At 42.6% G+C, this 12,336-nt stretch overlaps 1 protein-coding gene across 1 annotated transcript in view; it reads left to right on the top strand.

The window, feature by feature from the left end:
- Positions 1-12,336, top strand: part of ak5 (adenylate kinase 5) — an 89,379-nt gene that overhangs the window by 44,549 nt on the left and 32,494 nt on the right. The window contains exon 8 of the mRNA XM_030075176.1: positions 3,026-3,099. Within this exon, the coding sequence (XP_029931036.1) occupies positions 3,026-3,099 (74 nt within the window). The remainder of the gene's footprint in view (positions 1-3,025; positions 3,100-12,336) is intronic.

Raw genomic sequence — 12,336 nt, 5'->3', positions numbered from 1 at the left:
AGATGTGTAACGCTGAATCAGACGCTGGCAGCTCTCAGCCTGCTGGGTCTCATATGTGCAATCTTATCTTTAAATCAGTGCTCTGATCTAACTTCATCCTCACCGATATTCGCTCATTCATCAGGGAAGGTTTTGAAATTGCTTTGTTCTACTGAAATTGAAAGGCATAAGGAACAGGTGAGGGATATACAGAGAGCCAGTGATTAAAGAAGAAGTGTGAAAAGGTGGAACATCCCAAACTGTCAAATCAAGGTGGACGAAACAGTCACGCTTCCCCTGTTTATCGTCTCACATCACGTTAGGAAAATGCGTACGTGTTTCGGCACAGAGCCTCCATGCGAGGCAGAGGATGAAGGCTCCTTGACGTGACAGTTTGGGGTGTGCCTCCTTTTCACACTTTTTGAATCTGCCTTGATGGATTTGGGGTTTAGCGCTGCAATGAGAATGATTTTGTTGAAGCTTCTCCTCCAAGAATGGATTAAATAACTCACAGTCTGAGAGCCGTCATCAAGGCCAGCATTTACAAGAAGCTGCCTACAAAACCTGCACTGCAAAAAAAAAAAAAAAAAAAAGTTAATTGGCATCTTAAAAATTCATGTAGTCTTATTCAGTCTTAAAAATGTGATGAAATCTGCCTCTGGGATGAGATAATCCCACTTGTTTCCAATGTAGTTTCACTTGTTTCAAGATTTTTTTTAGGGAAACAAGTATAAATAAGTGGAAAAAAAGGCAGAATAAGACGGGTCAGCCCACCAGGATCAAGAAAAAGACTCTTGACTCAAGAAAATTCCAGAAACAGGTTGATTACCAATGGAAACAAGTGGGATTATCTCATCCTACTAGTAGGATGTAGTAGATTTTTTTTTCATTTCTCTTAAGAAAAACAAGATTTTCAGGTTCAATGTGCGACTAAATGGCTAGAGAAGTAGATTTTCACACCATGCTGTGAGAGGCGGAGTTATTAAAGTGCGATAAAGTCGCTCTGCTCTTTCTGGAGCCGTTTTCTCCCAGGAGAGAGGAAACTCTCCTCCGAGCTCGTCCGTCCTCCAGCCCTGATTATCACAGCACATTTCCTGAATTGCAGGCTGAAGTGGAGCCGACGGCCACAGCCGCTGCCATCTGACATCGATGGCCTCAGCAGGAAAGCAAAAATGCGGAGAAGCTTCCGCCACTGCACACACACACACACACACACACACACACAGACAGACACACACACACACACCACCCTGAGGACAAAATGCACTTTGACACATTACTAAATTGGAGTGGTGAACCGCTGAGGAAACGCAGGGCAGCTTTGTTTTCTTGCCCCACTTCCATCTGTGTGTCATGTGCATTCTGAAGCTTTTTAACATAAAACATCTGTGGAATTCACAGCTGCCTTATTTTGGGTATTCACATGAATTTTTGAAGTCATGTTCTAGCTGTTTCTAACCCAGTTCTCTAATCAGGAAGCTATGTTGCTCAGGCAGACGCTGCCATGGGGGCGTATTACTCACGACCCATTTATGCTGAGGAGAAGGACGAAGATGCCTCGTGTTAGAACCGTGCACATTCTCCCGCCGCGTCTTTCTCACAGCTCGAAATGGACTTTGGTTCAGTTTCTTATGGACTGGTGGCTGTGCTGAAATGAACAATGGCTTTTGAATACTTAATGCTGTTCTGAATACTTTGTGCCTGCATTATCTATTTCCTTCTCAAAGTTTATTCTTCAACTCTGCATGCTTTAGTTTTTCAAAACTAAATAGATAATCAGTCTATCTATCTGTCTGTCTATTTAGCTTTGACAAACAAAAGCATGCAGAGTTGAAGAAAAAGATCTACACAGTGATGTGCAGGAGTACGTCCTGGTGGTGGTGTGGAAATGTGATATGGATAAACAATTAATCGAAATATTTTTGCAGTAGTTAATATGGCGAGATGCAATATCCAAATAATGCTGCAGTTATTTAATAAAGGTGAAATGTGTGACAAAACTGAAATGCACTGGCCCTCAAATCGTGTTCTCCAGACATAAGAAAACATTTTTGTTTGGTGCAGACCGCAGCAAAGATCACATTATCATCATTTTGATTATCGTTATCGTCATAGTGTTGCATGTACTTTGTGTGTACGATGATGTATGATGATATTTGTTAAATGCAGTGGCACTGAGACCAAGAACATTAAGATTCATCAAGGGGACTGATAATCTATATTATCTGAGTCATTTTTTCCAGTGAAAATGAAATGATGATGAAAAAAATAACCATTCCCACTAAAATCATAAATTATGTCACATTACATTTTTTTTTTTACAGTACTGTTTACTCCTAAAATGTAGTGCATCCTATTGATAACTCACTCACATAAGCACATACTGGCATTATGAGCCAATGTTCAAGACAAGGGGACAATGTAAGGAATACAAAACACATCATCCATCTGTTGTGATGTAGTTTTGAAAGCGAACAGTAGAAGCAACAGTCAGCTCCCAAAGTGATGCCAATACATGAACACAAAACAGCGTGTTTTTTTTTTCTTCTCACATTTGATCACAATGAAGAGCAGACTTGATCGCGCTCCTAATTACGTTTTCCACTGTAACGAGCTGTGACTGCCTCCTTCTGAAAGATTTCACGCACAATTAAACCTTTGAATGCACGGGAAATGCATTTCATCCAAACTTAAAATGATAAGTGCCTGATGAAATGTGGTACACTCCAAGCCCCTTAACCAAATTGACTGGAAGACAAGTCAACATGAATATTGCATGAAGGGGGCTTTTAAAATCTAGAACACAAACAGAGATTTGTGCCTCCAAAACCCCGGGACCCAAAGCCACAAAAAGGCGCAAGTATCTCAGTGGGCCTCTGTGCACAGCAGAGATGGGCACCAATTATAATTCAACATGGATGACACTTGTGCTGTTTCCTTTAAAAAAATGGGTCATTTGTTGAGAATCGCCAGCATCTGTTGCTCCCTTTGCTCCAGGCAATCCAAGTGTGTTGCATCTGATTGTTCTGGGTTTTTCTGTCTGCAGGTCCCAGTGAGCTGGACCTCAGTCTGCTGGGGGAAACCAGCAGTCTGGCCGATATTTCCTGCAAGTACGATGAGGTGAGCTGATGATTCAGTGGACCACTTTTAATGTGTTTGTCTGTAGTTTAAAGGAACATTTCCCTTAAAAATATCCAATGTTTTCCAACTTTTTTTTATGTTTGGTGTTCGTCTAGGATGTTTTGTGTGTATGTGCATGTATTAAGTATGTGCCTTGTGTATGTGTTCTTGTTTTTTATGTGTTAAGTATGTGTGGTATACAGTTGGTTTGTATTGTCACTTATGAAAATGAAAAGACCCCAGGAAGAATAGCTGATGCTCTGAAAAAGCTAATGGGGATTAATAAACTCAAAACTCAAACTCAAACTTATGCCTAGTGTAATCGATCCATCAGATGGTTTCTGTGTGAAGTTTCCAGTCTTCCAGGATCCTCCCAGTCTCCATTCACAGCAGCACCGCAGCGCTGGATCAGTTTTCTTTGAGTTCAAACCTTTAAAAACTTAAACGTGAAAAACTCAGCTCTTACCCGTAATAATCCCCAGTCTCAGGGGCAAAGAGTTGCATTAGAAACCATTTCCTGTTGAAAACATGTAAATGAACATGAGAGATGTATCAAGTGGATGGACACAGTGTCATTGTTGTTTTTTTCCCACTTGTAATCATTCACTGTTCGCAAAACCAGAACAAAGTTAGGAAGGATCATAGCAGACTGGAAACCTTACCAAATCACATCTGGATGGATAGATTACACCAGGGGTAAGTGGGGAAAAACTGTTGGTGCAAACATTTTGCAGGTTGCCCATTTTTCCTGCTTGTATCGGCATACAGCGCAGTTAGAAATATAAAGGGTAATATCTCTGCTTTCATTCCTACATTGCATGAAAAACAACTTTCACAGACTTGAAAATGGAGACACTAAATTCATTACCCGCTCACTCATCGTCGTTGGCTGAGGATAAGACTCCCAGCTAAATGTCATAAATGTAAATGCTGTCTGTCTTGCAACAATCATCCTCATAAAAAGCCTCAGTGCAGGTATTGTCATCAGCGGTAACCTAATAATAATCTTAACCGTCCCTTTTGCAATAGCTGCTCTTATCCTGTGGCCATTATAGCAATCAAATTTCGCATCGCCGCCATTGCCGAATGAAATCCAAATTGTTCTCTTCGTTCTCCACCTGCTTTCTATTTGAAAAAAAAAAGGGTGAATGAAAATCTGCAAATTACCTTTTCTGAAATGCCGGAGAGCAAAGCCATTTCAAAGGCCAGATGAATCAGCGGATCACATGTCTAGAGAGCCGGAGACGTTGTGTAATGCTCGACTCGGATCGAGGCTTGGCTCTACACTGCATTAGCGAGCGCAGACTAGCATCAAGTCTGGCGCTGAAGTGACCTCTGTATTATTTTCCCTCTTCCAGGTGGCTAGAATAAAATAGCTCCAATCTCTCAGCCTCTTCCCTTCCTCCCTTCCACTCCATTTGGGGCTTTCTGTTTTAAGAGAGATGCTTTCTGACAGGTTCTTTTATTTTACTGTGTTGTTATTGGGGGTTTTTTTCCAATCCAGACATGGTTTCCAGAGCTCTCAGAGCCTCACACTGAGTCTTAAAATCCTGTTTTACTGGCCAGAGTCCCAGTTTTTTCCAGTTCTAATCAACTTGCTTCCCGAATTTTCTTGAATCAAGTGTCATTTTCGACAACAGTCTCGACAACAGTGTGCTGATCTTCCTTATTCTGCCTTTCTCCAACATGTTTATACTTCTTCACTGAAAAAAAAATGAAACAAGTGAAACAGCACTGGAAACAAGTCAGATTATCTCATCCGACTGGCTGATTTTTTTTGTACTTATTTTAAGAAAAATAAGATTTTAAGACTGAATATGAGACTTGCTGGTGGCTACTCTGCAGCCCCAGTGGAGAAATGAATGGGGAAGGGCAATTCATTCATTCCTTCATTCAGCAATTTTCGGGTCACAACCTCTCCTCTGTTAGATTTAGGATAGTGCCGCTCACTTCTGCCAGCAGCCGCAGCACGAAACGAAGCAGCGAAAGCCGCCAACACGCTCCTGATCTTCTTTATGTAAATCTCTCGCTCTTTCTTTTGGCATCCTTCCTTGAAACTTCATATAGCTTCATATCAGGGCTGTGAAGGGAGGGCTGAGGAATAAGGAATGTGAAGGACTGCACCGAGTGTTTTATCCTTGGAGCTTGCTGCATCCTCTGACTGCTTTCCATGATCATTTTCATGTGAAATTGAATCAGAAACACCTCGGCTTTTGTTCTCGTTTCATAGGAGGTTAGATGTTTTATTGACCAAAAAAAAAAAAAAGAAAAAAAAGAAATCAACACAGAGAAGTGATACACAAACAATTGTGTATCACATTTTTCAGAGGAGCGCTATCCACAGTTATATTTCTGTCTTTTTGTGTGTCGTACCATCTTGGATGTCATTTTCTCCACCCTGTTGCTCCGAATCCCAGCTCCTTACAATCTGATGGAAATAAAAAGGCTTCATGACCCGACTCAAGCCTGTCAAACGTCTGGCATACAGGATTTCACTCGGGCGTTAATAACTGTCATTTGAAATGCACAAGAGCAGAAGAGCCCGAGGAAACCAAATGCTGGGATGCGTTGGTGTTTTTTTAACTTCCCTGTGCTCTCCAAGTGACAGAAGCTGTTAAACTCACAGAGCTGCCTGGACCTGGACTTTATATATCTGAAGTATCACTTTTATTAGGAGACACATGCTTTTTTGTTTTGTTTTTCTAACCCTTGTGCACCTGTGGAGTTTATTTGAAATATTGATGTGGTCTGTGTTCCTCTCTCGCTCAGTGGATTGCATTGCCACTGATAGCGTCAGGCTTAGGGAATTTAACTGAGGCTCCTAACCAACTCTAATAGCACGTGGCACCGCACGCCGAAATGTTTGGAGTAAAGCATCCACCAGCTGACATGTTACTGATCCAGATCATGTCCACATCAAGACACATTTTTTTGAAAACGCAACTTTATTCATCCGTTTGAAACAAAGCACACACACAGGAGCATTTAAAAAAAATATCGCTGCACATGAGAGCTCTGAAATGGATGCATTTTGAGCGTGCACAGAGAAGCTGAGGTGTGACTGGGCTAGTTTGCTGACCTCCCAGTGAGCGACAAATTCAAGTGCAAATACAGTTAAAAATGTCTTAATAATGTAAAAGTTACAGATGAGTACAAGTTGTTGAAAATAACTGCATGATCAAAGTGGCTTCTGTCTGATGGCCCATGATGATTTAAGTGCAGAAAATACAGAATATCAACACAAAAGATCAGCTATAAGCAACTTCAGTCCAAAAATACCCCCAAACTGGTCCAACCCTTATCAGAACCACCAGTTTTTAATTAAAGGCGAATAAAACCCATCTTGGTATAACACGTTTTACGCAGCCAGCAGCAGTGATTTAGCTTTGCACATCTGACAGCACTGCATCAGTATTATGGTCAACAATGTGAACCAAATTAAATGCGGCTTTGAAAATACACTGAATTGCTTTTAATCTTCAAATGCAAAGAAAAACAGGAGAAAAACTTGAAGGAGTCTTGGACTTATCGGATGATGTAATTTGGCATGTGATGATTTGAATTATACAACTCTGGTACAAACTGTGCAGTGTAATGTGATGTGTGATGCTCAGTGTTTAATGTAATGGTTAATGCAACGTGTCACTTGAGGTCAGCTGTGCACCAGGGATGTCACCACGGGCACCAGCTCGTCAATGTTGGCAGTGATGAGAAATGCAGTTTTACTTCATTCATATTTGTATGTAAATTCAACCCATAGAAGTGAGTGCAACAGTGCTCTCCTGCCCTAAAAGATTTAGGGTTTCAGCACAATTTAAAAAGCTGCAGAAATGTCAGCGCCCCTGTCTGGTGCCGTCGGCCCATACTGATATGTGACTGTCTGCAGAGCTCCCCACAGTGTTTGCACAGGGCCTGCATCTGCTCTGCTCACAAAGGGACTGATCACTCAGCCCGATGTCTTGTTAGGCACCAGCCACTCCCCTGCAGGATGTCGCCGAGGCTCCATTCAAAATGTGCCGGTGAACTTGTAAAGAGACAAATCGATGAGTATTGACTGATGTCACCTAATTGTCAATATTCATTCGGACACCTGAATGGAGACTGGCGGGGATTCTCTGTTCTGTGACATTTGTCAGTTCAGACAGAAACTAATGCAATACAAAGACAGTTTGGAGCCATTCGGGAAAGAGGAAAGTGCAAACTGAACCCAGCAGCCAGTGCATTTTATGAGGCTGGCTTCTGTGCAGCTTCATGAAGCACGCAGTGATGTACTTTTCTGTGAAGCGGGGAAAAAAGACGAAACCTTGTCATGCTGTATTTGTGACCTTGCCTATTAGATAGAGATGGATTTTGTTCGCATGCTGCTCCACTGGAGGAGGCTGAAGGGGAGACGGAGGGGCAGAGCTGTTGTTTTGGCTACACGGTTTGTCATCTGGGAAACATTTTTTTGTCTTCATGTCTTTAAGGTCCAAAAAAGAAAAGTTTAATTTGCATGCCTCACAGAGAACAGAGGCTCTACAAACTTTAGTCATTTCTATTAAACCAGAGCTGATCAGAGACTTTCACAATTGGCAGCAAAAAGGAAATGAAAACATCCATTTTAAATTGTCAGACTCACAAAGCATAATCCAGTTCTTGACTCTCCCTTTGCATGATCATTGCATCCAAAGTCAGTGTACTCTCACTGAAAAATTTCCCAGGAGTCTCTCTCTCTCTCTCTCTCTCTCTCTCTCTCTCTCTCTCTCTCTCTCTCTCTCTCTCTCTCTCACTGGCTGATGTTTCGGTCAATGGGGTTTCAAAATCCCAGATCAGTTCCATTCCTCTGGAAATGGCTTTGGACCTGATATTTGGCCGTGTAAAGCAAACATTTCCCTACGATTATTTTCCGGTAGAGGGACCATTTCTGTCCGACCAATTATTTTCAAGTCATCAAAACAGTGCTGCTGCTTTTGGGGAGATTGATGAGGACAACTTTATTACGGTGATGGAACAGTGGCGTGAAGAAAGTTTGAAAAGGAAAAAATGGGACACTACTCCTAAAATATGAATGCTTGCTTTGGGAAAATAAGTGAAATATATCCATTTTGTAGTTAATACACTAAACATGTAAAATCACTGGTCCTGTAAACTGTCTGTCGATTTTACTTCTGTTTGTCGAAGTTGCCAATCAGCTTCATTCTAACAGAAATGGCTGCAGTTTTTGGAGCCATTGTTCTGCACCTGATTGGACGAACACGTCAGCGGATTTCAAGCCAGACCAACATGGCAGCTCTTTTGGAAACTTTCTTGTATATTATGAAAACCGTTTTCTGAAAGCATCACGACATCATTGGCAATGTTTAGTTTAAAAGTTTCTCGGGAGTTTCCAGAAGCGATGAGCCACGTTGGATGCCCCTAATTTGCATAACGTTGCCTAGTCTTCATCTTTATGCGAACGAGGAGACACCAACGCCACGCCCCATCTGACGATGTGTTGCCACCAGAATGCATTGCACCCTGCTTACATAGACAATGAATGGGAAGCAAGAATCAAAGAGCGAGAGCTTCTTTATAGACTCACCATTTTGCACCAGCATTCAACAAAACAGAAAGGCATCAGTTGTAGAGGAGGTAGAGATTTGCCCAAATAGACGAGAATGCAGTGCAACCACAGACATGTTGTGTTTCGAGTGAGGGGTACGACTCTCGCTTTGCAAGACTAGAAAAACTCCCACTAACTGAGTGTGTGAGGCAGGCAGGTTGATGAAGGTGAATGCACCAAAAAAGTTGGACTAAATCACCTCATTATGAAACGAACTGCCGGAACACAATGAGGATCACAGATTGCCGAGATCTAACGCTGTCAGAGTATCCAACAGGGGACTCTCCTTTAATATCTCTCTTTCCGTCTGCATGTTTTATCTCATTTGTTCCTCCTCGGGTTTCAGCGATTGAAACCCACACAGAAACTTAGTCCGTCAAAAGTTTCCATCAGGGGAAATCAAACGCAGTGGACAAATCAGAGGTGGTGGTGGTGGTGGGGGGTGGTGCAGTCTGCCTCGCCGGGCTGCCGTGTTCTGGATGATGACGCGTGTTTGTCAGCCCACCAGAGAAACTGCAGGCTAATTTCTACAGACTGACAGCTAAGACCTGAGAGCCCCGAGGTTTGAAAGCACAGAGCGGAAGGAGCCGGCCGTCGCCTGTTTGATTAGTTCAAACAGGTGACTCATCGCGCCAGGCTGATGTGCAGGGTTTGTTGTCGGAGTTTGGATGCAGACACACCTCGTGTGACTGCTCACGGCGTCATCCGCTCCTCTCATTAAATGCCACTGTTGATTATTTCGGGACGTTTTGCGTAAGAGCGTGTTTGTGTTTGTGGACGTGTGAATTTGCATGGCGTCGCTGGCGGGTGAAAAACCCTGTATCTCCAAAATCTGAACACTGGGGTGAACTGAGAAAAAAAACAAAACAAAACAAAAAAACAAAAACAGATTGGTCGTGCTTCAGCTGAGGTGCAAACAATCAACCAAAATGGAGTTGCAAGGTTTTCACGCGATAACGGCGTGCCAACATATTTTGCAAACTGTTTACTGTGTATAAGATGAGAGTAGTCAGTCACTGATGCGTATGTGTATGTGTGTGCGTGTGTGTGGGTGTGAGTTGTAATGGGTATGTGTGTGTTTATGTACATTTCCTGCCATCGTCGTGTGCATGCAATGTGTGCCGTGCATGTGTTCCAACATTTGTCGGTGGACACTCCCTGCTGCTTCCGAGCTCTCTCTCTCCCTCTCTCTCTCTCTCTCTCTCTCTCTCTCTCTCCAATCTATGAGTCATCAGACCAGTTGGTGTACCCACATGCCAAGCTGGCTCATCGTTGGCACCCCTGTCAGTGGCAGCGCTCGCCCACACTGACTGCATTTAGTTAACACTAATAGAGCTCCACTTCACTTTATTCCGCACTATTCTCTTATGTAAGTCTCTAACTGCAGTGCATGTTGACCCCTCCGCTAATAGCCAGGTGTCTAAATCATCCGCCATTAAGAGCGGGTATCAGAGCAGCACACGGTGAAGAGCCGGCAGCAGATTAAAACGTCGCAAGATGACATTTTTCCGCAGCCCTCCTGTCTGAGTTTGCATCAGTGATGTCGAGTTGTTTTTCCGCCATTTGGCCGCGCCTGGGTTAACAAATCAATCTCGGCAAAGCTCGCCATACCACAAATGACTCCATAAACTACAGAAGCAGCCCAATTCCAGACAGTAAGTCAATTTTTTCAGTGGTGTTTTTTTTTCCATGCAAGCTCAATATCACAGTAGACCGAATGTGCGCCGCTATCAGACTTGTGGAAATTGCGTGCACAAATAATTGAGTTTGCCACATAGGATAACACAATGAGTTCCAGGAAGCGTAGGGCTATTTAGAGGCACATTTAGGGTGCTTGTGCCATCGCCAACTTACAATCTGATGAACCCGCCCATCTGCTGCTCTGAATGTTTTCAAATTAATGGTATTTGCGGTGGAAGCCGTGCACACAGTTTGAAACCAGATGTCATTACTGCCAATCAGCCCTCTCAGTCTGAGTCTCACCTTGTTTACACCAAAGAGCCTGCAGACGGCCAAACGCCGCGCTGCACGCGCATCAGGGGGCTGGACGTCAGTGGGTGTGCTTTTGTTTATATGAACGCTTGTTAGTGAGTCACTGAGGGGAATTCAGGGTGGGAAATTAACCTGGACCACCAGACTAAGTACACAGACCACAAATGGAGCCTCCTGCCTCGGGCACAATGGGTGTTTCTCAGGAGAATAGCAATTTCTACTTTCTGCCCACCTTGAGTTGGCAAACACTCACCTCATCTCACACTCGTGATGTATTTCTCCCCAAGTTGAGAAGTCAAACACTCCACTCGCACATGTTCATTTGTTTTTTGTTTTTTTGGGGGGGTGAAAAAAAAAATACGGAGGTGATGAAGCATAAAAATGTACTGTTTGGTTTTCTTTTGACAGCCCAAGACCCGGCCAGCAGGCGACAGGTGCAAGATAGTTTCATTTCATATCGAGATTTTGTTTGGGGCCGCAGACACAGTCATTTGAAAAGTGATATTGTTCTCAGGTGTGCCGCCTCTTCACAGCCTGGCCAATTCATGTATCATTTAGAAGCACTGTTTATTTGACATCTAGGGCTGCAGCTGATGATTATTTTGTTGTTTATTAATCTGTTGATTATTTTTTCAATTGGTTAATTGATCATTTAGTCTATAAAGTGTCAAAACAATAGCTCATATTTGATATTTAAAATCCCAAAGTGTTTATGTTCAAGTGATATGAAACAGAAAAACAGGCTGCAAACAGAAGATGGTTGGTGTTTATACTTCATAAATGAATAAAATGATTACTTGATTGCCAAAATTATACTCAATTAATCCTCCGTGGATTGCTTAATCTATTAATTTCACCATGAGTCATCAGTGCCCCGGGTTGAGAGACGTTCAGGTGGGACTTTGGTGGGAAAGTCACATTTTAGGAGTTCTGACAGCACATGAATGCACCATCTGATCTGTTTCCATACACCCACAACCTGATCCTTGAACTGACCGATCACTTTTTGAGTCGCACTTACACGCAAAAGCGCAACCACACACTAATTCATACACACAGCAATAAAAGTCTGCGGTAAAGTCTGCTTTCCTGCTGTAAAAAAGCTCGGCCAATTTGAAAGCCAGGCTGCTGGAAAGAGCCTTGAAAGTGAAACCAAAACAAACGTGCTGTCGTGCATCCTTCAAAAAAAAAAAAAAAAAAAAAAAAAAAAAGCTCTGTGCCGTCTCTCAGAATCGATATGTTTTCCTGTCTCTGTCTGCTTGATTCATTTTGGAGCAGCACTCTCCCGGTGAAGCTCTTATTCTCACATCCAACTTTGGTAAATGAGCCAGACTTTGTGGATGTATTACACACTTGCACACACCAACAAACACCACGTTTATGCATCTGTAAGGATCTAGGAACTATCACTTTAATTTTTAACCCCGTCCAGTAATGTCCCCGAGACTCGACTCCTGCCTTTATTTCCACTTGACTGTGTCAGCTTTTGCATTTTTCCTGTTTGTTTTTTTTACTCTAAAATCATCCCAATTAATAAATAAGGCATAAAAATATGATTGGCACATCGTTAGGCGACCAAAGCTGGAAGCAGATAACCATGGAAACCTGCGGACACTTCAGTGAAATTATAATTGAAAATGGCCTCCAGTGATCGAACCAGTTCA

The sequence above is a fragment of the Myripristis murdjan genome, chromosome 17 (genome assembly GCF_902150065.1).
Source record: "Myripristis murdjan chromosome 17, fMyrMur1.1, whole genome shotgun sequence".
Taxonomy (NCBI): Eukaryota; Metazoa; Chordata; class Actinopteri; order Holocentriformes; family Holocentridae; genus Myripristis; species Myripristis murdjan.
Note: the sequence above shows the minus strand (reverse complement) of the source record. Positions and strands in the feature narration are given on the sequence as shown.